This window comes from Anas platyrhynchos, chromosome 22 (genome assembly GCF_047663525.1).
Source record: "Anas platyrhynchos isolate ZD024472 breed Pekin duck chromosome 22, IASCAAS_PekinDuck_T2T, whole genome shotgun sequence".
NCBI classification, from domain to species: Eukaryota; Metazoa; Chordata; class Aves; order Anseriformes; family Anatidae; genus Anas; species Anas platyrhynchos.
The window spans coordinates 7,793,237-7,817,421 of record NC_092608.1 but is presented as its reverse complement, the minus strand read 5'-3'; the positions used below and the strand labels follow the sequence as shown (position 1 = coordinate 7,817,421).

Genomic DNA, 24,185 nt, shown 5'->3' with positions numbered 1-24,185 from the left:
CCCCAAACGCTCCCGTTTTTGGGTCCCCACCGCAGCCCTCCTCCTGCAGGAGCGGGGCCAGGGATCGGGTGGGGGCAGCCAGGGCCCAGCTGAGATTTTTTTTTTTGGGCCAGACACGCAAAAAATTTGGGGATTTTTTTTCCAAAAACTCCCCCAAAATTCGGGGATTTTTTCCCCATGCCCGCTGCCTGCCTCCCATTCCCCTCCACATCGCGCTTTTGTGCCTACAAACCCCGCATTCGCCTCGCTGCTGCCCCCCCGAACCCCAAATCCTTTTTTTTTTTTTTTTTTTTCTGTTTTTTCTTTTTTTTCTTGTTTTTTTCCACCTCCAGCCCCTGCGGCGGGGCCTTGGCAGAGGCAGAGCTTTGGCCCTGGCCCCGGTGCCGGCGGTTCTTGGCCGGGGCCCTCGAACCCCCAAAACCGCGCGGACCCCAGGGCCGGTTAAACATAGCGCAGCGCCCGCCCGCTGCTGGGAAGCCCCAGCGCCAGGGGTGGCCACGGCTCGGGGGGGGGAAAACCTCGGCCAAACCTCGTGCCGAAGCGACGGCAACCCCTTGCCAACTTGGGGTGTCCCCCTTGCCCCCCCCTCGCCCTCCCAAGCTGATGCTGTTCGGGTCACCGCCTTCGCCCGCTCCAAAGTTTGCTGCTGGGTTAATAGGAAAACGAAGCGAAGGTTTATTTAAAAGGTCGGGGGGAGGCGGGGGGGGGGGAGGCTGGTAAATAAATAAAAGAGGCTGGCAAGAGGCTCGTGGCGCCCGCTGTGGTTTTGGGGGGCTGGGGGTGCCAATCCTGGGGTGCTCGGGGGGGCGTTCAGGGGCTGCATCTGCACGGCCCCGCTTGCTGCAAAGCTCCGCTCGGGCGTGCGAGGGGATTTGCATGTGCACGGTTGCATAGCTGAGCAAGCAGCTGCACGGGCACGGTGCTGCTCATGCAGCCAGGGCACTGCCTTGTGCACGCTGCCATCTGTGTGTGCACGGCCCCCTTCGCTCATCCGGGACACCGTTTGCACGGGTAGGGTGGAATTTGCATGCACAAGGCTGCATTTGCACACACAAGGCTGCATTTGCACAAACAAGGCTGCATTTGCACATGTAGGGTGGCATTTGCACGTGCAAGGCTGCATTTGCACATGCAAGGCCTCATTTGCATGTGCACAGCCCCCTTTGCTCACGCAGGGCAGCAGCTGCAGCGTTCAGCTGTGCACGCTCAGAGCACCCCTTGCACACTCAGAGCAGCTTTTGCTCACCCTGGGCACAATTTGCACACACGGGGCACCATTTGCACACCCAGAGCCGCTCTCTGGGGTCTCCCCCTACTTCTCAACCCCCCGACTCCTCAACAGCCGCCCCCCAAAGTGCACCCTGAGCCCCCCCCACCCCCCCACCCCGCTGCCCTCTCCCCCCGATGCCCCCTCCCCAATTACCAGAGGCTAACGAGGGACGAGCAGCACCGGGTGCTGCCCCCTAAATCCATCTTGGCTCCGCTCTCCGTGCAGTGCTGAGTCCCCAAAATGCTGAGAAGGCCCCGGGCAGCAAATGGCCTCAAACCAAAGGATTTTTCAGGCCAAAAAAAAAGAGGAGAAAAAAAAAAAAAGCCACAAAAGAGGCAAAAGGAGGCAGGGAGCGCCTGGCGAGTTGCCGCTTCCCCACCCGCGGGTGCTTTCCAGTTGCCCACTCACTCGTGCGATGAGTTGGGTGCCGGGGTCGGTCTCAGCCGTGCTGGCACCGCACGTTTCGGGGCTGACCCCGCTGCCTCTCCCCCCTCCTGCTTCAGGAGGGCTCCGGCCGCAGCGCTGAGCCCGAATCCCACGGCAGCGCTAATGACAGGGAGGAACGGTGTATTTACAGGGGCAGAGCCCAGCACGCGGTGGCCACCGAAACCGCGGGCGGCTGCTTTTGCTCTGCTGAGTCTTTCTTTTTCGCCTTTTCCCGGGCGCCGCTACCCCAGAAAAAAAAAAAAAAAGAGCGGGGGGGGGGAGAGGAGAGAGGATTAAAAAAAAAAATCCCCCCCCCCGTCGATGTTTTGCAAGAGATGCTCTAGCAGAGGAGGAGGAGGAGGGTGAGGAAGGGCAGGAGGAGGGGGCTGGCGGCGGCGGCGCGCCCGGCGGCGTTGCAGTGGGCTCGGTTGGGGCCGATGCAGGCGGCGTACGCCATGGCGTGGGGGATGTAGTTCTGCTCGTGCACCCCGTGCAGGAGGTGGGCCATGGGGCCGCGGGCGAAGACGGCCACGTCCTCACCGCCGTGGGTCTCCTGGCGCAGTGGCACGGCTGACTGTGCCTGGTAGTTGGCGTGCGCTGGGCAGGGGCGAATAAATAAATAAACCAAATAAATAAACAGTAAGTTAAAAAGCAGCAATAGTTTGAACCCCCGCCACCGTTTCTGGTTGTTTTGCCCCCGGTGCACGTACCGAAATCCACGGCTGAGACGTTTTCCCGCTCGCCCCCCACGATTTTGTAGCCGGGGCCGTTGCCGTAGAGGATGGAGGTGAAGGGCTTGCGGTCCACATCGCTCTGCATCGGTGCCAGACCTGGCAGCGGCAGCGCCCTCAGCACCGCAGGGACGTCCCCAGGGTGTCCCCATGCTGGGGCTGGGGGGGGGGGAGGGAGGGAGGTGGCTCACCAAAAATGGGGTTCCCGCGGGGGGTGTAGCCGCCAAAGGTGAAGACGTGCGAGTGGTCGGCGGTGACGACGCTGAGCGTGTCCTGGGGCGAGGTGAGGCGTGCGGCCAGCCCGATGGCACGGTCCAGCTCCACCGCCTCGTGCAGCGCCTGCTTCGCCTTGCCCTCGTGGTGCCCGTGGTCGATGCGGCCGCCTGTGCCCGGCCCAGCTCCGCTCAGCTCCCCTGTGCGCCCACTGCCCCCCCTGGTCCCCCCCAGCTCCCTCTTTATGCCCCCTTTTCGCATCCCCCATCCCATCTCTTCCCCCTTTCACCTCCCTTTTTTAACCCCCCCATCCTCCTTTCTCCCTTTACACCCCCCATTGCTTTCCTTTCTCCATTTCTGCACCTCCTCCTTGTGCCCCCTCACCCCCCTTTTTGCACCCCCATTGCTCTCCCTTTCACCCCTTGCACCCCCATTGCCCTCTTTATTTCTTTATTCCCTGCTTTGCATCCTCCTCACCCTCCTCATTCCCCTTTGGACCCCCTGCTTTGCCTCCCCCCCTCCCCTTCACCCCCCCACCTTCAACCAGCAGGAAAAAGCCCCGCGGGTTTTTCTGGAGCATCCTGATAGCCACGGCCACCATCTCAGTGAGGGACGGGTCCGTCTCGTTGTTCCTGTCCAGCTCGTACACCATGTCGCCAGGCTCAAAGAGACCTAGGGACAGTGATGCTGGGGGGGGGGATGCCCTTTCCCGACCCCGTGCTGGGAGCTTTTTGTGCTGGCTCAAGAGTTTTGCCCAGCGCCGGATCCCCTTCCCCGGGCTGGCGATTAGATAGGAGCCGAGGGATGCTCCCGGCCCTTCCTTCCTCCCACCCAGCCGAATCCTGCATCCCCAAGGGGCTGGAAAATTGCACGGGGGAGGTGGAGACAAAAAAATTACATGCTGGGGAGGGGCAGAAATCCCATCCCTGAGGGGTCCCCACGGCATCCCTGGGGGTCCCCCCACATCCCCGGGGTGCTGGGGGCCTGGGGACACCCCGGGACTCACCCAGGAGGAAGTCGACGCGGCTGAGGTTGAGCGCCAGCAGGTCCCGCCGGTGCCACACATACTTGGCGACCTGTGGGGGGGGGACAGAGCCCCCGCAGCTCGTCACCTCACCTGTGGGACCAGCCCCCGTCCCCAGCCCCGCAGCCACCCTTCACCCCCTCCCCAAAACATTTCCCGCTGAGGAGCAGCAGCAGCAGCTCTATGGGTTTGGGGGGGGGGGGGACACCCTAGCGCGGCCCCCACGTCCCCGTCACCTTCCCCGGGGGCTTGGTGTCGTGCCACGCCTGCACCAGGTCCCGGCGGTCCAGGCGGGTGCCCCGGTGCTTCTCCTCCTGCGGGTACTCCACGTCGCTGGCGTTTTTGGGGAACATGTATTTCCGCCCGCCGCCCAGGATCACCTGCGGGGAAAAACCCACTCCCAGGCTTAGAAACGCAACTACAGCCTCTTTTTTAAATTATTTTTTCCCCTACAAAATAAAAAAAAAAAAAAAAAAAAAAAAAAAAGGGAGGCAAACCCCGAGGAGACGGAGCTGGGTTGGAGGGTGATGTCCAGGAAAACCCTGGCGGTGTGCAAAGCCAGGAGAAAACACCCGAGGAATTTCACCTCGCTAGAAATAACTCCGAATCTCTTACTATTAATTACACTGAGGACAGAAATAACCATTTCCAGCAGTAGCTTTGGCTTTTTTTTTTCCCTCCTCGCCAGGGACGGCGGGCAGGGATGCTCCCTGCCGGGGTCCCCGCATGAACCCGCCGGGACGGAGCCTCGTCCCGTGGCTCCGGCTGTTTGCTTTGGAGCCCGAGTTATTTGGCTTCCGTTATTTATAACTAGGCAGAGATTTATTTATTTTTTTTTATTCTCTCCCCCCCACACCCCTCGCCCCGCAGAAGGTGAATTATAAAGCAGCAAAACAACAACACCAAAATTATTAAGGGAAGAAGAGGGAGAAAGGGAAAAAAAAAATTCTTCCCCACTATATAATTATTTCCAGCCTGGGACAGAGTTGAAATTATATTAAAGGGAAAAAAAACAGAAGAAGAGGCTATTAAACAGCTAAATAACAGGCTTAGATGTTTTGCTTTGGGGCTATTTTGAAGTACAGAAGCGTATTTATTTACAGGGCTGAATTTCTGTGCAAATCCACAATGAGGGGCAGAACTGAGGGGAAAATGCAGCTTTTTGGGCACGGGAAGCATGAGAAAGGGGTTTGTGTCTCAGCGTGAGATCGGGATGCCTGCTGCGGTGCTGGCACCCTGAGCCCATGGGTGCAGCTGGGTTCTGGGGGCTGGGGGGAGCTGGGCTGGGGCACTGGGGGGCCTGGCCCCACATCTGCTGGGGGTCCTGACTCTGCACCCACTGGTGCTCCTGGCCCTGGACCCTTTGGTGGTCCCAGCCCAGCACCTGCCAGGTCCCAGCCCACCACCCACGGGTGGCCCCAGCCCCTTGTCCCCTGCAGCCCCAGCCCCGTGCCCATCAGTGGTCCCAGCCCAGCATCTACTGGGGATCCTGGCTGCTCACCCCCCTCCCCAGGGTCCCAGCCCTGTGCCCAGCGGTGGTGCTGGGCTCACACCTCTTCCCTCGGGGTGTCCCCAGCCCCGTGCCCACCTCGATGTCGGGGATGTTCTCCACCAGCTGCCGCGCGATGTCCTTGCAGCCGCCCTCCAGCGCGTCGGGGGGCATCTCTCCATCCGAGTACCAGTCGCGGTTGGCAGAGTGGGCGTAAGCGGCGCTGGGCGTCGCGTGGGTGACCCGCGTGGTGGTGACGATGCCCACTGCCTTGCCTGCGCCACGAGGTTCACGGGGCAATGGTGGAAACGGCCCCAAAACCCAGCGTCCCTGCCCCATCCCCACACCCACCGGCGGCTCACCTTCATCCTTGGCCCAGCGGAGGATGGAGGTCACCTCCTGGCCCTTGGTGGTGTTGCAGCGGTCGCGGGTGACGCCGGCGCTGACGCCCACCGTCCCCTCGTTGGCTTTGACACCGCAGAGGTAGGCGGTGGCCGTGCCCGCGCTGTCGGGCACCTGAGCGTTGGTGTTGTAGGTCTTGGGGGGGGGGGGAGGCAGGGAATAAAGCGACCCTGTGTTGTTATCATCATCCTCACCATCATCATCCTCACCATCGCCCCGTCCCAGGGCTTCCCTCCTGCCTTGCTCAGCCGCACTGTGCCCGAGCGCCCCTTCTTTTGCCCCTCACAGCCCTTGTGTCATCCCCTCGCTGTGTTTTGATCGTTTCAGCCCCTTTTCAGCCCATTTTTAGGCAGGGAGAGCAAAGCCAGCAACTTTTGCCCTGTCACAAGAATCCCTTGCGGAGATGGGGTGAAAGGAGGCAACCGGGGCTTGCAGTTTAATAAAAAAAAGCCTTTTTTCAGCAAAATAGCCCCAGGAGAAGAAGGGGGGGGGGGGATTCTGGCTCCCATGGCTGGGCAGCCTCGTCCTGCCCCCCCGTTCCCACAGAGCCAAGCCCTGGCACGGCGGCCGGGCACGGGGCGTGAGCCAGCTCCACTCGCCCGCCCGTGACCTAATTTCGGCTCCGGTCGATGACGGCCGCCTGCCTGCGACCTTGTGGCTTGCGGCCCCCATCCCGCGGGGGAGCCAGGGTCTGGCCCTGGGGGCTCACCTTGGCCAAGGCAACGTAGGGGAACTTGTCCATCTCCAGCAGGCTCTCCTCGCCCTTGCGGTTCTGCAGCTGCCCCTTGAGGATGCGGGCGGCCGTGACGGTGGAGACCCCCATGCCTGCGGGGTGGGCGCCCGTCACCGCCCCGCCGGCCACGGGCCAGGCGCCAGCTGGCGGCGTGCGCCCCGTGCAGCCCAGCGTAGTGCAGCACCCGGTGTGTGCAGTGCCCAAATTATTGCAGCGCCCGATGCATCACAGCACCCAACGCATCCCAATGCCCTGCTTGTTGCACCCCCTTTGTTGCACTGCCCCATCCTTGCAGCCCTCCGTTGCCCCACACCGCACCCCGTAGCCCCCCGCTGGGGGGTCCCCATCTCACCGTCGCCCAGGAAGAGGATGAGGTTTTTGGCCACGTTCTGGTTGAGGCGCTGGAGCCGCAGGGCATCACGCAGTGTCTCCTGCGCCTGCTGCCGCCAGTACTCGGGGTCCTTCTCGTTCTCTGCCAGGGCGCAGGGAGACCAACGGGGCTCAGCGGCACCCAAACGCACCCACTGCCTGGGCGCAGCCCCCCCAAACCCCACCTACCGGGGACCAGCGATGCCAAGCAGAGCTGGGCCAGGAGGGTGAGGAGGAAAGCCTTCATCGTGCCCTTCAACGCTTGTCTTCCTTGCACCAGCAGCAGGAGCTGTGTGGGAGAAACCTGCGGGGGCTCAGCACCCTGCCCTCCCCGTGCCTCAGTTTCCCCGCTCTGCTCACCCAGACCTTCGCCCCCGGGATTAACCAAGCGAGGACAGAGGGGACTGTCCCCTCCCGGCACGGTCACGGCTGTGCCCCCACTGGGACATGTCAGCCCCCTGCCGCGGGGCGTCACCTCGCTGGCACCAACCGGGTTGGGGGACGGCGGCACACCCCCTCCCTCACCCCCACAACCCCATTGCTGCGTGTCCGTGTCCCCAGCCCCGCTGCACGTGGTGTGCTCGAGGCATGTCGGGGTCCCCTCCACACGGCTGTGTCCCCATCACGTGTCCCTGTCCCCATTGTGTGGCTGCGTCCCCATCTTGCGTCTGTGTCCCCACGGCATGTCCCTGTCCCCACCACACCTCCCTGTCCCATTACGTGTCCGTTCCTACGCACATTGGGACCCCATCGTGTGTCCCTGTCCCCGCCGTGTCTGTGTCCCCCTTTGCATGTGTCCCCACCACAGGCATGCCATGTCCCCACCTCATGTCCCCAGCATGTGCCCGTGTCCCATCGCATGCCTGCATCCCGGTGCACATCTTTTTCCCCATCGCATGTCCCTGCACATCCACATCCCAACTGCGTATCCGTGTCCCCACTGCCCCTCCACGTCCCCATTGCACACCCATGTCCCCATTGCACACCCACGTCCCCATTACAAGTCTGTCCCCACCACACACCCGTGTCCCCACCGTATCCCTGCATCCCCCTGGTGCCCCCGCGTCCCCTCCGCACGCCCGTGTCCCCATCCCGTATCCACATCCCTGTTGCGCTCCCGCGTCCCCACCGCGCCCCCGTGTCCCCACCACACGCCCCCGGCCCCCCGGCCCTGCCCGGGGTCTCTCCCGGTGGTCGCGGGGGGGTCCCTTACCGCCAGCCCGGGGACGTCCCCGCACAAACTTGGGCTCTGTCGCCCTTGTCCCTCCCGGCCGGCGGAGCGGAGGCGGGCGGGGGACAGCGAGCCCTTAAATCCCCCCGGCCCTGGCCTTCGCCTCCTCCTCCTCCTCCCCTTCCTCCACCCTCCACCCGCTGCCAGCACGGAGAGTGGGGGGGGGGGGGGGGACGCGTGTGTGGGGGGGTGGGAGGCAGCAAACTGGGCTTACTGGTGCCCTCTGCCGGGTTTTACTGGGAGGACTGGGAGGACTGGGGGGACTCGGGGGGGGGATAAGCGCTGCTGGGGGTGCTGAGCCCCTTGTGCGCGGGGGGGCGTCGGGGGAAAGAGGGGTGCGGGGGGAGCAGATGTGCCCTGGGGGGTGCCTAATTCCTCCCCCCGAACCAGCCAGCGAGGGCAGGCGTGTTGCAACACTTTGGGGTGCCCCCCCCGCCCCCAGCTGTGGACTCTCTGGTGTCTGCTTTGGGGTTGTGCTCGGCTTCCCCCTCCCCTCGCCCCCCTCCCCTTTTGAGCAGCCCCCCCCCAGCTGCCCCGCTCTGTCCCCGCTCACCCATGCAGACCCTCTCCCATTTTGGGGTCGGGGTGAGGGATTCGGGGCACGCTCTCACCTCCGTGCCCCAACCCGGCCGCCTGCAGCCCCGCAGGGTTTTGCGGTAGGTCCTACAATAAACACGAGGCTGTTTGCAGCCCGACACGTCCCGGCTCGCGGCTCCTCTTGCAAACGGTGCACGAGGACGGCGTGCCAAGGCCTGGCCATGCGCCCCGGCATGTCGGGACACGGCTTGGGGTCGAGGCCTGGGGCCCTGCTTTTGGCCTTGGGAGGCTGCCGGCCTCCCCCGCCTCAGTTTCCCTCTGGTGGGGACAGAGGTGGCTACGTCGTGGGGGGACCCGTGGGTGGCCGTGGAGCTCTTGGTGGTTTCCCAGAAGGTGGCGGCCTCAGCCCAAAAATCCGCTCCCTGAAGGCTTTGGGGTGCCACCGGGACGGGCCTCATGCATGCGCTGAGTGTGTGGGTGCTCAGCCCCCCCGGCTGGGGCAGGGGATGGGGGCAGCAGCATGGCCCTGTCCCCGCTGTCCCGTGGGAAGCCGTGTGGGACAGCTAACGGGGGACAGCGCGGCCGAGAGCTCGTTAGCCCTGCGCACAGAAAGCCGCACGATGGGGAACTCCTTGCTGCGAGCACAAAACCAGGCTCCGAGTGTGGGTGGGAAAAAAAAATACAAACCCTGCGAGGGGCTGCTAAACACGAGAGGACAAGGCTGCAGCCAGGAGCTGAGTGCCCAGGGTACTGTGCTCACGTCTGTGCAAAATTGAACGTTTGCACACCTGTAAGGCTGCACGCCTGCATGCACACAAAACTGCAGGCTGACATCCTTGCACCATCATGCGCTTGGATGCTTGCACAACTGGGAGGTTGCATGACACGGTGTGCTCGTGTGCTTGCACAATCGTGTGTGCACATGCCGCGTGTGCACATGCCAATTGCACGCTTGCCCTCTTGCACAAGCGCAAGCAATGCCTGGCTGGCTGCAAAACCACTCTGCACAGCCTTCCTTGCACGGCTGCATCCCTGCACCCCTGTGCAACGGCTGCTTGCACACGCGGGTGCTGGAACAGCTGCACGCCCACGCACTCACAGCGCTGCGCGCTTGCACACTCGTTTATTTTAATTCCCAGTTCCCCCGCTAATTCCCGGTTCCCCCGCTAATTCCCGGTTCCCCCGCTAATTTCGAGTTCCCCCCCCCCAATTTCGAGTTCCCCCCCCCGGTTCCCAGTCCCCCCCCCACCCCGGGTTCCCAGTTCCTCCCCCAGTCCCCAGTTCTCCCTGTCCCCATCCCTGCGCTGGCAGCACCCCGCTTTGCAGCGTTCTCCCCGGAGGGTGCTCGTCTCCCGGCGCCCCCCCCGGCGCCCCCCCCGGCCCCCGAAGGAGTTAACGGCGTTGGGAGGCGCGGCCCCGCCGCCCCATTGGCGCTGCCGGCCCAGGTGCATCCTCGCCCCGCGCCGCCCCGGGGCCGCAGCGCGCAGCTACGGGGCTCGGAGCCATGGTGAGTGCGGGGCCCCCCCGCCCCAAAATTCCCCCCCCCCCCCGGACCCCCCCGCTTCTCCTTCGGGCTCTGTGGGTGCCCCCCCCCCCCCAAGCCTTGGCTCTCAGGGGGAGGCGCAGGGAGGTGCCCCCTCCCCAGCAGCTGTGTGGGGGGGCACAGCGCGGAACGGGGCGGGTGGGGGCGGCCCCCCCGCGATGATGATGGTGGTTATTTGATGGTTATCGATATTTCCCCGCTTTTCAGCCCCTTTTTGCTCCTTTTCAAAGCTTTTCAAAATTTTCTTCCCCGCACCCCCCAGCCTCAGCCAAAGCCGGCGGCTCCCCCAACCCCCCCCCCGACTCCTCCTCGCCCCCCCTCATTAACGCAAGCAGCTGCTAATTAACCACCCCCACCCCCCCACGGTAACGGGGCCGGGCCGTCCGCAGGCCGCGGCGGCGCCGGGGGCACCCCCGGGGTGCGGGGCGGGGGCGGTGCCGCCAGAGGGGGGGGGGCGGCGGAGGGAGCCCGGGGGGGGGCCGCTGGGGACCGGCACCGGGCCGGGGACCGGGGACCGTGGCCGGGAGCGGGGCGGGGGCGGCGCGGAGCGGAGGCGCCGGGGCCGGCGGGGGCAGCGCTGGCTCCGAAATGGCGCCCGGGAGGCGGCGGCGGCGCCCCGAGGCCGCGGTGAGGGGCCCCCGGCCCCCAGCACGGGGCTTTGTGGGAGGGGGGGGGGATAAAAGCGAATTTTGGGGAGTGTCAGCGGTTTTTGAGGCCTTGCGGGGAGTTTTGGGGGTGTGGGGTTTAAGCTTGGTGCCCCCCACACCATCGCCTTGCACACCCCCCCCCCCCCAGCCCGTGTGGGTTTGTAATGCGATTTCGGGAAACTTTGGAGCTGGGACATCCCCCCCCCCCCCAAAAAAAAAAAAAAAAAAAAAAAAAGACAAAATAATAAAAACACCCCTTTTTGACCAAAAAAAAAGGGCGTTCCCCCTCTCTGCAAGCAAGGGGTGGGAGCGCCTATGGGTGCTGCTTTACGCTGGGGGGGTAACGTGGGTGCAGTAAATACCTAAAAACCCGATTTTCCACAATTTGAGGCGGCGGGGGGGGTGTCTGGCCACCCCCTGAGGATGCGCTGTGGCAGCCCCCAGGGGGGCTCTAGGGGCTGAAGCTCGGCGTGGATTCTCTGCTGGTTAATACGGGGTTGAGGCAGCACGGCACAGGGAGCGATGCGGGGGGGGCGGATGTGTTTTGCCCTTTTTCCTGCTGTTTTTGGGCCGGGCTGGGCTGAAGCTGCTCAGGGGGCTGCAGGGGCAGGCAGGCGGGATGGGGGATTGCCGAAAAGCCTCATTTCCTCAGGAAACGGAGTGAAAGCGTTGGCTGAAGGCTCGGACTCCAGGAATTGGCCCACGCCGGTGCTTTGGAGCCCCGCTGGGGATTCACAGAGCCCCGTGACCAGACCCCCCCTGCATGAGCCTGGAGCTGTGAATTCCAGCCATGTGCGAAGTGCAAAAACAAGGAGAGAAAGGGAGAGGGGAGGAATTAAAAAAAAAAAAAAGAAAAAGAAAAAAGAGAGAAAACAGATTTCACCACCGATAAAATCCTGCAGTTGAAGCTTTTCCTCCCCGCACGGTTCTCAGGCAGAAGCGCAGCCTCGAGGCAAGTGCTCGGAGGAGATTTTGGGTCTGGAAACGGAGCTTTTTGCACAAGCCAGGACGGAAAGGGCCTTTTGCCTTCAGCCCTTTCCCATCCCCAGGTGGGTGCTGCAGGGTGCTGCCCTTCCCACCCTGGTGCACGCGCTTGCCCTCGTGCCTGCGGCTAATTAAACCCAGGCTGCGATTTGGGATCCGGGCAGAGCCCTGGGCTCAATTAGTGGTTGTGCAACGGGCGGGCTGGGAAGATTCACGGCGGCGTTGGCGTCATCGGGCGTTATTGGGGCCGGGGCATGTTTCCACCCCCGGGCCTGTTCGTCCCCTGGATGGCTGAGGACTGGCACTTTCGTTGCACTCACCTTGCTACAAAGCACGCTTCCCATCTGGTCAACCACCAAAATGCTGATTTTTGGGTGATTTTGTACCATTTCTGTCCAGAGCGGTCTTAGCACTTTGTCTCTCCCCAGTTCTGGCTGCTTTTGCCGCTCTCTGAGCAATGGGGAAACTGAGGCACAGCAGTGTGCTTGGGTGCTGCCAGATTCATACTGGCTCCATGTCCCTTTGGACGTGGTGGCAACGGGATGGCAATGTCCCTACCTCTACCCAAACAGGTGCAGAGCCCTGCTCCCACCTCCCCACCACACAGGGTTTGATGCCGGGGAGTGATGGGACCCGAGCGGCACTGCGGGGCCGGGGAAGGTTTCGGGGTGCCTGCTGTTGTCCCTGTGGGGACAATGCGGCTCAGTGTGCGGTGGCAGGGCCGTGCCAGGGGGGAAGGAAGCGGCGCCGCGATAAGGGCTGTCTGCCAGCCTGTGAGGTTTCCCCTTGTTTTTCTGCTGGGGGCTGAGATAAGAGCTGGGCCCCCCCTGCCTCGCCACGAGGTAACGCCCTGGGGACGCTGAGCCGGGAGGGAAGCGGCGCTTTGCCTGTCTGCTGAGCCTGTGCGCAGCCCAAATACAAGGTGCCGTCACCTCTCAGCATCTTTGGGTGCTCAGAGGGACCCCATGGGGTGTTTTGGGGGATGCTGTGGGGCAGGGGGTATGTGGTTTGTGGGGCAGGCAGGAGGGTGCAAGCGAGCTGCGGGCTCTGGGTGAGAGGCTGGCTCCTGGCTGCCAGTGCTGCCCGAGCCCGTGGTGAGCCCGGCACGGGGACCCTCTCCCAGTCCTGGGGCTGGGAGCCGATGGAGGAGGAACCAGCATTATTCCTGCCGAAGGGGAGGTTGCACAACCCATCCCTAGGGGAAGCGAGGCGGGTTCGGGTTCACTCAGCTTTTGGCTCCGGCCGCGCCGCTTTCTGTAGCGTTCCTCCGGCGGCTGCTCGGCGCTGTGCTAGCCCGGAGCCATTCGGGGTCCAGCTCCCCGGAGCAGAAGGAGGAGGCTCTGAGGCTGTGTTCCCCTGCCGCCGTCCTTCCTCCTCCTCGTCCTTCCTCCTCCTCGGCACAGCCGGGGTGCCGGCCCCCCACCGCTCAGCCCCTCCGTTTCCTCACCGCCCCCGCAGATGTCGACCTACAAGCGGGCAACACTGGATGACGAAGACCCCCTGGACTCCATCAGTGAAGGCGATGGGTACCCCAACGGCTTCCAGGTGGGGGCTCCGTGCGAGTGCTGGGGAGGGGGGGGTGGGGAAAGGGGAGAATTCAGGTCCTGGCAAGCAGCAGAGGGTTGCCGGGGACGGGTTGTTTTCCCCGGGCTGGGCGCTTTCCCTTGGGGCAAAGTCTGGCGTGGGCAGAGCTGTGCTGGCTGCCGGCCGCTGCCCTTTGCTCCTCTCGCCCCTGGCAGCCATCAGGGCTGTGTCTCGGGGCACTGGGGCTGTCCCCACAGTCCCCGCAACCCAGAGCAAGTGGTGGTGATCGTGGGGGATCCCGCGGGGCCGGACCCCTCTGCTGTTCGCAGCGCTCGGGCGCTCAGCTTTTCTGCTGGCCGAACCCCTTCCTGGCTCGACTAGGGCTGGGCTGAGCAATTAGCACAGGATGGGAGCTTTGTCCCCGCACAAAGGGGATTAGGCTAATTCCTCACCGAGCAGCGGGGAAAGCGGCTTAAAAAGGGCTGCGGGTGGCAGGAAAAGAGCCCGTGGCCGCCAGCGTCCGGCCTCGCTGGTTAAACCGCCCTCGCAGAGAAAGATTTGGGGCTGGAGCGATGCTCCTGGTGCTCACCCTGCTGGCAGCCCCGTAATCTCTGCCCAGAAGAGCGTTTTCCACACCAAAATCAGGGCTCTGCTGCTGTTTTGCTGTCCCCAGCATGGCCGTGCCACCGCAGGGAGCTCCACTTGCCATCGTGTCGGCTCGTGCTTCCTGGGGATGTTTTTCAGCCGAGCAGGAGTATCCTGTTACGGCACTTCCCGACGTCTTGTCCCCCACCCTGTCCCAACTCGAGGGGGGGGGACAGGGACGGGGACCACCCGAGGTGGCGGGGGGGCTGAGGGTTTGGGTGGCACAGGCTAGCAGGTGATCCCGCTGGCCGGCCGAAGCGCTCACCCCGCTCCCTTTTCCTGCCATTGTGCCGCCCTTCCTGGCGGGTTTCTGGAAGGCAGCTGCGGCTTTTCCCAGCCGAAAACGGCAAAACGGCGTGTGTTAGCGGGCCCGCTCCGTGCCACGGGCTGTAGGAAGCAAACGGATTTGTTAAGGGGGAGGATGGAGGATGTGCTGGTGGGCTTTTCCCTACGTGCCGTCGATGGGGAAATGGCGCTGCTTTTCCTGCAGGTGAATTTTTGCGGCCCGAGGAGCAGCCTGGGGTGCTGGGCTCAGCGCACACGGCCTGAGAAACAGCTCGTGGTCCTGGTGGCCGTGCTGGCGGCCGTGCTGGCAGCGTGCCTGCTGGGCCTCATCTTCCAGTACAGAGCCCGTAAGTCCCCGTGCTGCACAGGGACCGAGCGCGTTGGGCAGGGCAGGGTGCTTGGGTTGGGGTTGGGACGCTCACCTGCATCCCTCACCCTAAGGTGGGAGGTTTGGGTACTGGGCAGGGAGCCTGTGGGATGCCCTGGGATGGGATGGGATGGGATGGGATGGGATGGGATGCTCACCTATATCTCTTGCCCCCAGGCAGGGTTCTGGGGCGTGGGAGGGGACGCTCGCCTGCAGCCCTCAGCCTAGGTCATGATGCTTGAGCACCACATGGGATGCTCGGGCAGCAGACAGTGCTCACCGGGCTCCCTTCCCCCGGGGTGAGGGGCTCGAGTGCTGGGTAGGATGCTCGTCTGCATCCCTCTCCCTGGGGTGGGATGTCTGGGCACTGGACAGGATGCGTGGACACAGGGGGAGATTCTTGGCCACATCCTTTGCTCTGGGGGAGGATGACTGGGTCCCAGGCAGGATGCTCTCCCACATCCATCACCCTGGGGTGGGATGCTTGGGCACAGGCTGGGATCCCTGCCCATGCTCCTTGCCCCAGGGCAGGATGTGTGCCCACATCCCTTGCCGTGGGGTGGGATACCCGGGCGAGGGGCAGGATGCTCCCTTGTCATGCTGCAGCGGCAGAGCTGAGCCTGTCGTGCCCACCCCCAGGGCCATCCGCCGTGTGCCTGTCGGAGGCCTGCATCTCCGTCACCAGCTCCATCCTCAGCTCACTGGACCGGGCGGTGAACCCCTGCGAGGACTTTTTCAGCTACGCCTGCGGAGGCTGGATTAAGGCCAACCCTCTCCCCGACGGCCACTCACGCTGGGGCACCTTCAACAACCTCTGGGAGCACAACCAGGCCATCATGAAGCATCTGCTGGGTGAGCAGCAGCAGCAGTGGGACGCGTGGTGCCGAGGAGTCCCGCTAGGTCTGGGGGTGCCAAAAATGTGCCTGTAGGGATGTAAGGTTGGATTTAAAGGCCAGCATCAAACCAGTCTGCGAGGCACACGCTGCAAGGACGTTGGAAAGCAGGTCCTGGGGATGTTTGCTCTCCTGGATGCCCTTGGGATTTTTGAACATGGTGTTGCAGCTCCTTGGTGCAGGGAGCTGAGCTGGGGAAGGGTCTTGGCTCTGCAGAACCTGTGCTGGTGTCCTTGGGAGCGCTGAAATGCAGGGTTTGTACCTCAGACTGCACACAGAGGCCACAGCACCGTGATAGCACCCCGAGCAGAGGAGCTTGCCCTGCTGGTGGAGCTTTTTTGGGGTAGAGCTGGCTTCCAGTCTGGCCATTTTGGGGGCTGAAGCCCCCCAGTAGAGGGAGGGACCCCCGGGCTCAGCCTCCGCATGCAAACACCGAAGTGGGGCAGCTTATCCGAGCAGCCGGCAGGAACGGTTTGTTCAAGCTCTGAGCAAACAACTGGCTCCTTATCAGCACTTTCCACTGTGCCGGGCACTGGGGCTGATTATCTGAAAGAGAAGGCTTGGGAAGAGCGTTGTCTTTCGGGAGGGGGGCGGCGCGGGAACGGCTTCGTCCCCAGCTCTTCCCGCAGAAATCTGGCGCTCGCTGCACCGGGAGAAGGGACCGGGCCTCCAGCCAGGCGGTCGCGCTCGGCATTTCCTTGAATTCCTCGTAGCCGAGGGACCCGGTTAATAAAACCACGCAGCTGGGAAGCCAAAGGTGCAAGCTGTGTCATGAGGAAAGAAAAAAAACTCCAGGGAAGCAGGGCTGTAGGGGGGGGGATGGGGAAGAAAGGATGGGTTTGGAGGCGGAGGAGAAAAATGGGTTTATTGTTCTTTCTTGTAGAAATAAATAATACAGGCCTGGGGAGCGAGCCGGGAGTGCCAGCACAGGGGCAAGGGCAGCACAGGGGGCTGGGTGATGCTGGGAACGGCAGAGCTGCTGGAAAAGTGCTTTTTGTTTTTCTTTCTTTATCTCTCTCTTCCAAAGAGCCGGAGCAGCTGCTGCTGGAGGGAGGGGAGATGGGGGCAGGAGGCCAGACGGGGCCAGGGGAACCGGCGGGGAGATCCTTTGGTGCCTCTTTGGAGCCGTTACCCAAAACGGGGCTGAGTGTTTCTCTGGTGGAAGGTTGGGGGCTCTGGCATCCCCTATGGGTTCCGTGAGCCCCCCGCGAGCCACCTCATGCGCCTCCTGCAGAAAACACCACGGCCAACGTGTCGAGCGAGGCGGAGCGCAAGGCGCAGCGCTACTACCAGGCCTGCATGAACGAGAGCAAGATCGAGGAGCTGCGAGCTGCCCCGCTCATGGAGCTCATCCAAAAGGTTCGGCCCTTCCCCAGTCGGCTGAGTCCTCTGCAAAATGGGGGGAAGAGCTCGCTTATGGACAGCCCCAGACTCTCTTATTTCTGGGGCAGAGCATCACCCAGGGCTGGCTCTCCCAAGGGAGGCAGTGATTTATCGGATGCGTGGGCAGGTCTTGCCCTTCCTGGGCTTTTTAGCCTCATCATAAGATTCTTCCTTCCTGGATGGGCAGCGGGAGGATATTTAATCAAGGGCACACAGTCATTCCTTACCCGAGCCTTCTCTTCCCCAGCTGGGCGGCTGGAACATCACGGGCCCCTGGGCCGAGGACAACTTCAACGCGACGCTGCAGAAGGTGACGGCGCACTACCGCACCTCGCCCTTCTTCTCCGTCTACGTCAGCGCCGACTCCAAAAACTCCAACAGCAACGTCATCCAGGTGGATCAGTCGGGGCTAGGCCTGCCGTCGCGGGATTACTACCTGAACAAGACCGAGAACGAGAAGGTAAAGGTGGCAGAGGGTTGGGGTTGTCAGAGAGGTGCCGTGGGTGGGTGACACTCCCGTCCCCCTGTAGGTGCTCGCCGGGTACCTGAACTACATGGTGCAGCTGGGCATGTTCCTGGGCGGCACCGACGAGGAGTCGACACGGCAGCAGATGCAGCAGATCTTGGATTTTGAGACGGCGCTGGCCAACATCACCATCCCGCAGGAGAAGCACCGGGACGAGGAGGTCATCTACCACAAAATGACGGCTGGAGAACTGAAGGTAGGAGCGGGGCGAGGCTTCTGGGCACCTGGGGTTGGGAAGCGGGGCTGGTGGAGGGGGTGACGCAGCTCCTCCAGGGAAGTCCTAATGCTGGCCGAAACCATCTGGGAAGTGCTTGTGCAATAGCTTGGCCCGTTCTCAGCAGCCGGGTCCCTGGCGGTGACATCCCACCCCGACCTGCTCCTCCCAGCCTCCGGACCGGGGCTGGCGGCTGTCCTGCTGAGGCGCTGACGCACTCCCAGCTCTGCTGCGCACTGTCCAACTGCAGACGTCAGCCCGGCCACCTCCCTGTGTCCCCAAAGGGGCCATAATGTGCCTCCCCCCCACCCCGTTGTCAGCGTTTTGACACCCGCTCGGCTTTCTTTTCCTTTGTGGGAGGAAATTGTTTAGTCCCCTCCGACCTTTGGAGGATGTTGCTGCTATGGGAAGTGGCCTCTTCAAAATCAGCCAAATCCATCAAACCGGGGCCGATGTGACAGCCGCCAGCTTGGGAGGCGGCTGCCACCCCCGATGGCTCTTGGGTCCGTTTTTGAGCTTGTAACCGTGGCGTGGCTTTTGCAGGAGCTGGCACCGGCTGTGGACTGGATGCCCTTCCTCTCCATGGTCTTCCACCCCGTGGAGCTAAACGAGTCGGAGCCCATCGTGGTCTATGCCAAGGAGTACCTGGAGCAGGTCTCTGACCTCATCCTGGCCACGGATAAATGGTGAGAGCCCCCAGCCCACCTGGAAAGGTGCCCAGGGTGTGCCGTTGTGTCCCACTGCCCGCTCACTGCCTCTCGCCACAGCCTCCTCAACAACTACATGATCTGGAACCTGGTGCGGAAAACCAGCCCCTTCCTCGACCAGCGCTTCCAGGATGCTGAGGAGAAATTCATGGAAGTGATGTACGGGACGAAAAAGGTGAGGGGGGAGCCCCAATGCTTCCAAATACCCAGACTCCTACATCAACGCAGCATTGGCAGTTTTTAGCAATCACGTTGCATCCAAGACCAGATGTGGGGCAGGTCTGGGGCTCACATCTGTGGTGCAGAGCATTGTGCAAGCCCGATCCCGAGGGAGGGTGATGGGGTGGGAGGCGGGGAGGGTGCTGGCTGTGCCGTGCCACCGCTGACAGCCACCTCTCGCCCCGTGCAGACCTGCCTCCCACGCTGGAAGTTCTGCATCAGCGACACAGACAACAACCTGGGCTTTGCCCTGGGGGCCATGTTCGTCAAGGCCACCTTCGCCGAGGACAGCAAGCAGGTGGTACGTCCCCACTGCCCCAGCAGCACGCGAGCCCTGGTGCTGGGAAAGCTGCTGTGGTGGTGGATCTGTCGGGGCAAGCTGATGTTTCTGTGTCCACATTACTGTGTTTGCTGTGTGCTGCTGTCCGCCGGGTTTTTCACTGGTCCCTGCCCTGTGCCATCTTGGCATCCCAGCCTCTTCCTCCCCTCTGGCGCGAAGGGTTTTGAGTCGGTCCTTGAACTCGCTCGGGTGGGAAGCCAGCTCTCCAGGCCAAAATGCACCGCCTTGTTTCCTCTAGGCGGAGGAAATGATCGCAGAGATTAAAACAGCCTTCGAGGAAAGCCTGGAGACCCTGCGGTGGATGGACGAAGAGACGAGGAAATCTGCCAAGGAGAAGGTGAGGCGCTGGGAGCAGCGGCGGGGAGGCGAGCCAGTCCTCCCATCCCTGGCACCAAAAGCACCTCAGTCCTTGTCACCCCCAGGCGGACGCCATCTACAACATGATCGGCTACCCAAAGTTCATCATGGACCCCAAGGAGCTGGATAAAGTCTTTAATGATGTGAGTCGGGTGGATGATGTCCCGTGGGTCTCTTTTTTTTCCCTTCCCCCCACCTCCATCAGGATGTGCAGGATGTGTGTGCCCATGACCATGGCCCAGGGGCAGCCTTGAACCCTGCATCTCCTCCAGAAGGGTCTCGCTTCTGTCCTTGGCCCCTCTCTGGGGACTTCCTGAAGAGCTGCAGCCAGTCCTGGGGTGGCCAGGGCCCTTGGGATCCCTGCCTGGACATGGAGTTCTGTAACAGTGATTCATTGTCCTCCTGAGGCTCCGCAGCTGTCGGAGAGGAGGAGAAATGAGAGCGGGTGTAGCTTGGCCTCCTGCTGGCTCCAGAGGCTCAGACATGAACGCACCGGGAAGAGCGAGGCCGGGTGACCACTGTGTGCCACTCACACTTTGCTCTTCCACAGTACGAGGCCGTGTCTGACCTCTACTTCGAGAATGTCATGCAGTTTTACAACTTCTCAGCCAGGGTCACTGCTGACCAGCTCCGGAAACCACCAAACCGGGACCAGTAAGTCCTCTTCCCCACTTGGCACAGCCAGGCTCTGTTGTGCTCAGCGGGAATATTGTGATCTCCCCTATCCACTGTGTGCAACGCTGGGGTTTGGTTTTGCTGGAAATGTGCCCGTTAGACCATGCTGGTTTGGGGGAATTAGTTTGGGCTGACAGCGTTGTGCTACTGTAAAGGGATGGAGCTGGAGCAAACCTCGGTGCTGGGTTTTTGTTGGCCATGTCCTTGTCGCCACAGGTGGAGCATGACGCCTCCGACGGTCAACGCGTACTACTCTCCCACCAAGAATGAGATCGTCTTCCCTGCTGGGATCCTCCAGGCCCCTTTTTACACCCGCGCATCTCCCAAGTGAGAGCCTAGGGAAAAAAAGGAGGGCAGGATTCCCAAATTTCCTCCTGTCCCCAAACTTGATGCTGAATTTCACGGCTGTGGGGAGCAGTGGCCGCTCGCTAAATCTCAGCATCGCCCTCCCACAGGTCGCTGAATTTCGGTGGTATTGGTGTGGTGGTGGGCCACGAGCTGACACATGCCTTCGATGACCAAGGTACGGGCAGGCCGGGTGGGCGAGCTGGTGGCAGGGAGGCTGTGGGAAAGGCAAAGGACACGACGTGTTTTTGGCAGGCCGGGAGTACGACAAGGACGGCAACCTGCGTCCCTGGTGGAAGAACTCCTCGGTGGAGGCCTTCAAGCGGCAGACAGAGTGCATGGTGGAGCAGTACAGCAACTACACCATCAACGGCGAGGCTGTCAACGGCAAGCACACCCTCGGGGAGAACATCGCCGACAACGGGGGCCTCAAGGCTGCCTACCGGGTAGGGCTGGGGGGCCGGGGCCAGGTGGCAGGGGGCGTGGGGTGGCTGGGGCTGTGCCACCCCCTGAACCCACTGTGCTCCTCGGCTTCCAGGCGTATCAGAACTGGCTGAAAAAGAACGGGGAAGAGGAAACCCTCCCGACCCTTGGCCTCACCAACCACCAGCTCTTCTTCGTTGGCTTCGCACAGGTGGGTCTCCCAGCCACAGGCAGTGAGGGTGATGCTGGTTTTTGAGGTTCCTTCCATCTTTGGGGTTCCTTCCACCTGTGGAAGCACGCTTCCAGATGCTGTTGGGAGAGCACGACAGCAAGGCTGAGGTCTCTGCAGATGCTGTCTAGTGGGTGGAGAACCAAGTCAGGGTGGTGCTGGTTATAAAGCAAGACAAAGCTGGAGCTGGAGCTGTGTTGGCCCCTGTCCCACCAGCGGGGAGGTCGGCTTTGGCACTGAGCGGGGTCCTGCAGTTGCAGACATCAGCACCTGTGTCTCTTGCCCCCCGCCTGCAGGTGTGGTGCTCGGTTCGCACGCCGGAGAGCTCACACGAAGGGCTCATCACCGACCCTCACAGCCCCTCGCGCTTCCGTGTCATTGGCACCGTATCCAACTCCAAGGAGTTCGCGAAGCATTTCAGCTGCCCCGTGGGCTCCCCCATGAACCCCCTCAAGAAGTGCGAAGTGTGGTGATGGGCGAATGCCCGAGGGAACCAGCTGCTTCGTCCTCTGCTGGCAGCTGAATTTCCCTGGTCCTTTCAAGAGGCTGAAACCACTTCTCTGTGCAGCGAACTGCCCAGCTCCCTGCTGGAGCGGCGCCCCACGTCCCCGGTGTTGTCCGAGGTTCGATCCACTGTGAAAACTTCTCTTCCCCTCGCTCGCTGGTGAAATACCTTCGATTTGAGGGTTTTTCTTTCCCACCGTGACCAGGCCATGTGTCGAGGCACGTGTCCGCGGGCACTGCCTGTATTTACACACGCAGTGCTCAATCTTGATCTGCTGCCCCAGCAAATACCTCTTCCGAGGCGATAAAGGGAACGCCACGGTGCCAGCAGGTTTGGCTGTGTGTCTAAATACACCTGGCATACCTTCCTCTCTCCAAAGATGCGCACACAAGAATGGAAAGTAGATTAAGATATATTTTGGGGGGAAATATATATATATATATTTTTCATGCATTTTGGAATACACTGGAAAATTTCAGGGAAAATGCATTTTAAAGCTTTTTTTTTCTTTTGTTTTTAGCAAAGGATTAGAATATTTATTAATTATCTTTTCTACTTAGTGCAGCTGCAGGGCACAGCACCCTGTGGGGATGGTTCCTCAGCTTGGGGAGCCAGATGTGGCTGCCCGGGCTGTGGACGGAACCAGCCGGCCCTGGAGCCCGGGTTCCTCCGGGAGGGACCGTCCCCAGAAGATGCTGATGGGGTAAGGGGGACAGGGTCTGGGGACAGAATTGGTGGAGCCCCCTTAGGGACTCCTGTCAGGTCGCAGAAGGGCTCTGCTGGGATGCTGCAGCCCCTGGGATTAGCTTTAATTTCTGAGTGCAAAGGGAAATGTTGACGTGCCAAAGATGTAACTGAGGTGGTGATGGCAGGGATGAAGGGCCTGGCTCTGCCCATGGGCATGGTCTGGTTCTGGCCATCCCCAGGTTCGCAGAGCCCAAGGCTGGGTGTGCAGCAGCACACAAGGACTGCACTGATCCTGTGTCCTGCCAGCGCCTTTCCCAAGGGCTGTGGCTGCATCTCGGCCAGAGAGGAAGGAAAAGGGAGCCCAGAAAGCAGGAGCATGGCAAGAGCAGCTGCAGGAAAGTCCCTGCATCCCTCCTGTCCTCATAAGGGGAGGTTGGCCCCAGCCTGGCCCAGAAGCTTCTCCAGCCAAGCACAGGCAGTTCTTGCTGCTGCTTTGCTCGCTGCCGTGCCCAGCCCCTACGCCCAGGAACTGCAAGCCTCAAAATCACCGTGTGGCCCCAAACCTCCATTCCTGTAGCGCTGGTTTGGTGCCAGTGCAGAAGCTGGTGGGGATGGGGGCGAGGTGCCTCCTCGGGGGCTTTTAATATTCTTTTTTGCGGTTTAGAAAAGAAACCACTGACAGTAACTCAGGTGCTGCGTGTTGTCTCATGGGGCACCAACTTGCTCTTGACAGAAAGCAAAGATGTAGAGGGATTTTTAATATTTATATGTAAAAGGAGGGGTATGGGGGGATTTTTTTTGTAACTATTTTTTCACCCTACATGTGGAGCTTATCATAATTGAAATAAATACTTTTTACTGGGTCTGGAGTTGCTCATTACTTTTTTTTTTTTTTTTTTCTCATATAGCAGGGAATGTTTTGTGTCCCCAGCGTGCTTTTTTCTTTCCATCCAGCTGTGGGATCTGCATGGATGGGCCCCCCTGTGCTGACAAAAGACCAAGCTGAGCAGGCTTTTCCCAGCCTGTGCTTGTCTTCCACCTCTTGGAGGCTAAAGCCAGAGTTTTGTGCCCAAAGAAATCACTCTCGCTGTGGGTGGCTATGTGCGTTCTACGTCAGTGGCACAGCCCCACACATCTCCCCAGCAGGGAAACCTTTCCCGGATGCTTTTCCTTCCTCCCGCGTGAGATTCTGGCCAGCCAGGCTGTGCTGGGATCCAGCAGCGCTGCCCTGCACAGGTTGCTCTCCAAGCAGCCTTATTTATAGCTCCGCGATGCCAGCTGAATGCTGCCAGCTCCATAGTGCAGGCCAGCACTAGTTCCCAGGCACCTTGAGCGCATGCTCGGTGGCTTTACTGGGCTCTCCCCAACATGAAAATAAAGACCCTGGCCATGGAGAGAGGCCAGCAGAACCATAAAGCAAGCAACTGGCTGAGCACTTGTTTGCCATTTAGCCCTGGCTTGTTATCTGGGTCTGGACTCGAGCTGTGGCCACCTGGTTGTGCCCCATCAGGATGTAGCGGAGGCCAGGAGCTCGTGGAAATGCTCGCAGGGTGTTTTTGCTGCAGGCAGGTGTGGAGGCAGCATGGGCAGGACAGCCCGGTGGGGGACATGGGTGCTGCTCTGGCTCCTGGCACTGCTCACGGCACGTCCCTGCGATTGTCACCCCTGTGGTAAGGCAGTAAAAGTTCGCTTTTGCTGTTTTTACTGTGTTGCCTGTCCCAGATTAAATACGAATGTAATAAGAGAGCTTGCTTTCAGCTCGCGGGACTTGGTGTGAGGCCCTCGCGGGACTTGGTGTGAGGCCCTCACTGGAAATGGTGGCACAAACCCGCAGAGGGCGGTGGAGCCGAGAAAATCACTGCCTGCACGCTGCGGCTGGGCTGCAAGGAGTTAGCGATGCCTGGAGCGACACCGGGGTGAGGATGAAAATTTTTGGCCTGGATCTGTCCCCAGCTGCTGTGTGTTTAAAATGCGGTGAAATGTCGGAAAAGAGACGAGCAGGAGTGCCATGGGTGTAAGGCAAAGAGGATTTAATCTGGGAGAGCAGGGCTGGGCGAAGGAGCCATTGCCCAGCTGCAAGAAACACAGAGGAGAGCGCAGCCATGCACCCCTGCCTTTCCCACCCAGCATGTCGCGGGGAGGATGCTGTCAGAGGCAGTTTAGCCGCCTGAAAGGGAAATAATTGGCCTCTGAGGGATGTCTGTGCTCTCTGGGGCTCTTCCCATTTATCCAGGAGTTGTTGCAGCTCAGCTAGGTGGTCCC

The 24,185-nt window shown here is 61.6% G+C and overlaps 2 protein-coding genes across 5 annotated transcripts; one reads left to right on the top strand and one right to left on the bottom strand.

Annotated features, from left to right (window-relative positions):
- Nucleotides 1–651: 651 nt before the first annotated feature.
- ALPL (alkaline phosphatase, biomineralization associated) lies at nt 652–8,027 on the bottom strand. Of its 2 annotated transcripts, none has more exons than XM_038166705.2 (12): nt 7,871–8,027; nt 6,847–6,946; nt 6,641–6,760; nt 6,265–6,380; nt 5,516–5,690; nt 5,253–5,428; nt 3,901–4,044; nt 3,647–3,716; nt 3,178–3,312; nt 2,619–2,810; nt 2,407–2,526; nt 652–2,293 (listed from the first exon to the last, which is right to left on the bottom strand). In XM_038166705.2, exons 2-12 carry the CDS (start codon nt 6,902–6,904, stop codon nt 2,037–2,039), a joined length of 1,563 nt encoding a protein of 520 aa, XP_038022633.2. In that variant the 5' UTR covers nt 6,905–6,946; nt 7,871–8,027; the 3' UTR covers nt 652–2,036. The 2 variants fall into 2 exon arrangements, with proteins under 2 accessions (XP_038022633.2, XP_071882896.1); XM_072026795.1 differs by having other exon boundaries at nt 6,847–6,961; nt 7,871–8,026.
- Nucleotides 8,028–9,795: 1,768 nt separating this feature from the next.
- Nucleotides 9,796–22,786, top strand: ECE1 (endothelin converting enzyme 1). Of its 3 annotated transcripts, none has more exons than XM_072026790.1 (18): nt 9,796–9,932; nt 13,058–13,144; nt 14,259–14,400; nt 15,060–15,272; nt 16,548–16,672; nt 16,944–17,156; nt 17,227–17,418; nt 17,980–18,122; nt 18,204–18,318; nt 18,553–18,663; nt 18,941–19,039; nt 19,125–19,202; nt 19,610–19,713; nt 19,951–20,061; nt 20,190–20,257; nt 20,335–20,525; nt 20,618–20,713; nt 21,028–22,786. In XM_072026790.1, exons 1-18 carry the CDS (start codon nt 9,930–9,932, stop codon nt 21,202–21,204), a joined length of 2,268 nt encoding a protein of 755 aa, XP_071882891.1. In that variant the 5' UTR covers nt 9,796–9,929; the 3' UTR covers nt 21,205–22,786. The 3 variants fall into 3 exon arrangements, with proteins under 3 accessions (XP_071882891.1, XP_071882892.1, XP_027298934.3); XM_072026791.1 differs by lacking the exon at nt 9,796–9,932 and adding an exon at nt 11,480–11,664; XM_027443133.3 differs by lacking the exon at nt 9,796–9,932 and adding an exon at nt 12,210–12,521.
- The last annotated feature ends 1,399 nt before the right edge of the window (nt 22,787–24,185 follow it).